This window comes from Arachis ipaensis, chromosome B4 (genome assembly GCF_059453495.1).
Source record: "Arachis ipaensis isolate K30076 ecotype BB chromosome B4, ASM5945349v1, whole genome shotgun sequence".
NCBI classification, from domain to species: Eukaryota; Viridiplantae; Streptophyta; class Magnoliopsida; order Fabales; family Fabaceae; genus Arachis; species Arachis ipaensis.
The window spans coordinates 116,441,900-116,444,276 of NC_142439.1; the positions used below are offsets into that span (position 1 = coordinate 116,441,900).

Here is a 2,377-nt window from a genome sequence, read left to right on the forward strand (position 1 = left end):
CTAAGACTTGGCATATCCACTGCATAAAGAACATGTCCACCAGTTCCACCGACTTTCAGTTCCACCGACCTTCAGTTTCACCAATGTTGTCAGTTATATGCAAAAATATTAAAAAAAATATCAGTAAATAATATCTTAGAGAAAGGCTAATTAAAGAAAGGCTCCAAATGCATCTTAGAGCAATTACCTAACACCAACAATATCACGAAATTCATCATCCATGCTTTGAAGCATATAATTGTGGAAATCATAAGTCAGGGGAAGCTCATGATTCCATAGAACAACAGAGAAAAAGTATATACATGTCGCAATAAGAAAATGCAGAAATATTAGCTTTTTCATATGTTTTCAAGAACAAAAAAACAAATAACTAATACAAAATAATCAAACAATGATATGATGTAACATATACAAATGGACAAGTTCAAACTCATTAAATTGTTATTTGTGATTAGCAAACGGGATACTAGGAGTAGATTCGCATGATTACCGCGCCATCTAAGGACTCAATAGCACTGTTGACCTCTTCAAGGCTGCTGTAAGTCACAAATCCAAAGCCTCTTGATCTTCCACTTTCCCTGTCATCGATTACCTTGACTTCCACTTTCGCATGTCTCTGCAGTTCTTTTCTCAACTCGATTCTCATGTTTTCTCCCTCGAGGATCTTGTGCACAATATGCAACATTTTTATCAAGGATTGTATAAAAATCAAGCAAAAAGTCCTTCTTTGTAACCTATATACAAATATGAAAATTGTAGGTCAGCAATATGCAAGAAACAGAGAATTGGAAATATAGGAATTGAACCATAAAGAAGTACATCAATTCAATTAGAAAATATGGAAGAAAACGAAAAACAATACCGTTCTTCCATTACCAATCAAGCTGATAACCAAGACATGATAATGAATATGGGAAATTTTAAAAATGCTAGAACCTAAAATCACATGCTGAAATTCTACATGCTGACAATTAGTCTACAAAAATGATTTGATAGAACAAAAATCATGTTATTCTAAAAATAATTACCATACTTTTCTCTCTTCGCGATCTAGTATCAATGGGCGGGCAACTTTCTCTTTTATTTTGTCATAGACTCCATCATAATCAAATACAGTTGGATCTTCTTCTAAGGCTTTCTTTTGCTGCTCCTCAATCTTTAAGTTTAACAAACAACACCCACACACACAAGGATGTGAGATTATATTTACTTAAACAAATAAACTAAAAAATATAATAACCATGTCATTCACAAGTTCTATTACACTAGAGAAGCATCAACTTAAGTCCTTAAGAGTCTTTTTCTTGCTACCTTGGAGAGTGATTTCTCTCTCGACATCATTCTCTTCATCATCATTGAATCCAAAAGGTGCTCAAAGGGGAGGCCTATTTGGCGGCTGCTTCTATTTTACATGCCTAAGGTTTAAGCTATACTTGCTCATTTCACCTACCTTATTTGCCACTGTTTAAACACAGAGCAAAGAAAACACTCTTTTTATGAATCCAAATTAATTTGTATCAATCCCTAAGGCTTTAATCTCCACAATCTAGGCATATCAGATAATATTAATTCGTACATTATTTATATTTGATTATAGCATAAAAACATAATAAAGAATATAATACTATTTATATATCTTCAGCTAATAATTTAAAATTTCAAAAGGGATAATTCATTTCCTTCAGCTACTTTCCACTTTTGTTTTCTGTTCCATTTGGTGATAGAGTTTTCTGCTTCTAACATTAACACCAACCCCCTCCCCACCCCCCAAAAAAAGATCAGTAACTTGTAATTGGTTCCTAGCAAAACCAAAAGAACACACGCTAAACGTCCTCGGAGGCCCCAAATAGATGGTAGTAATAATGACAGTAATCGTCAGGACAATAGAAAATGAGATGTATTTTGACAATTATAAGCTATAGCCACAGAGCAAAGAAAGCTCTCTTTTTATGAATCCAAATTAATTTGTATCAATCCATAAGGCTTTAATCACCACAATTTACACGAAACAATGTTTTTAAAAAAGAAAAGCAATTGATATTACTCGAAGAATCAGAGCGCAGAAATTATAACACTGTTACTGTAATTAACAAAGGATCAGAAATTATAACATAAATACATAAATTATATAAATCATAGATTCCACAAAGAATCACATAAATCACATAAATCAGAATCAGAAATATAAATTATTTTTTTATTGGGCAGAAATATAAATTATAATTAACCTAATTCACAGAAATTATAACAAATGCTTCAAAATCAAAGTAAATAATGAAAATGAGAGTTCCCAAAACTGACTTACCCGACGAAAGAGCAGATGACCGGCGAAGAGGCGATGACGCTCCGATACGAAGACAGCGAAGATGGCGAACAT

General features: G+C 32.9%; 1 protein-coding gene across 1 annotated transcript; it reads right to left on the bottom strand.

Annotated features, from left to right (window-relative positions):
* LOC107639693 (uncharacterized) lies at nt 1-2,377 on the bottom strand. The gene is made up of 4 exons (XM_016343262.3): nt 2,306-2,377; nt 1,029-1,156; nt 491-734; nt 1-69 (listed from the first exon to the last, which is right to left on the bottom strand). Exons 1-4 carry the CDS (start codon nt 2,375-2,377, stop codon nt 1-3), a joined length of 513 nt encoding a protein of 170 aa, XP_016198748.1.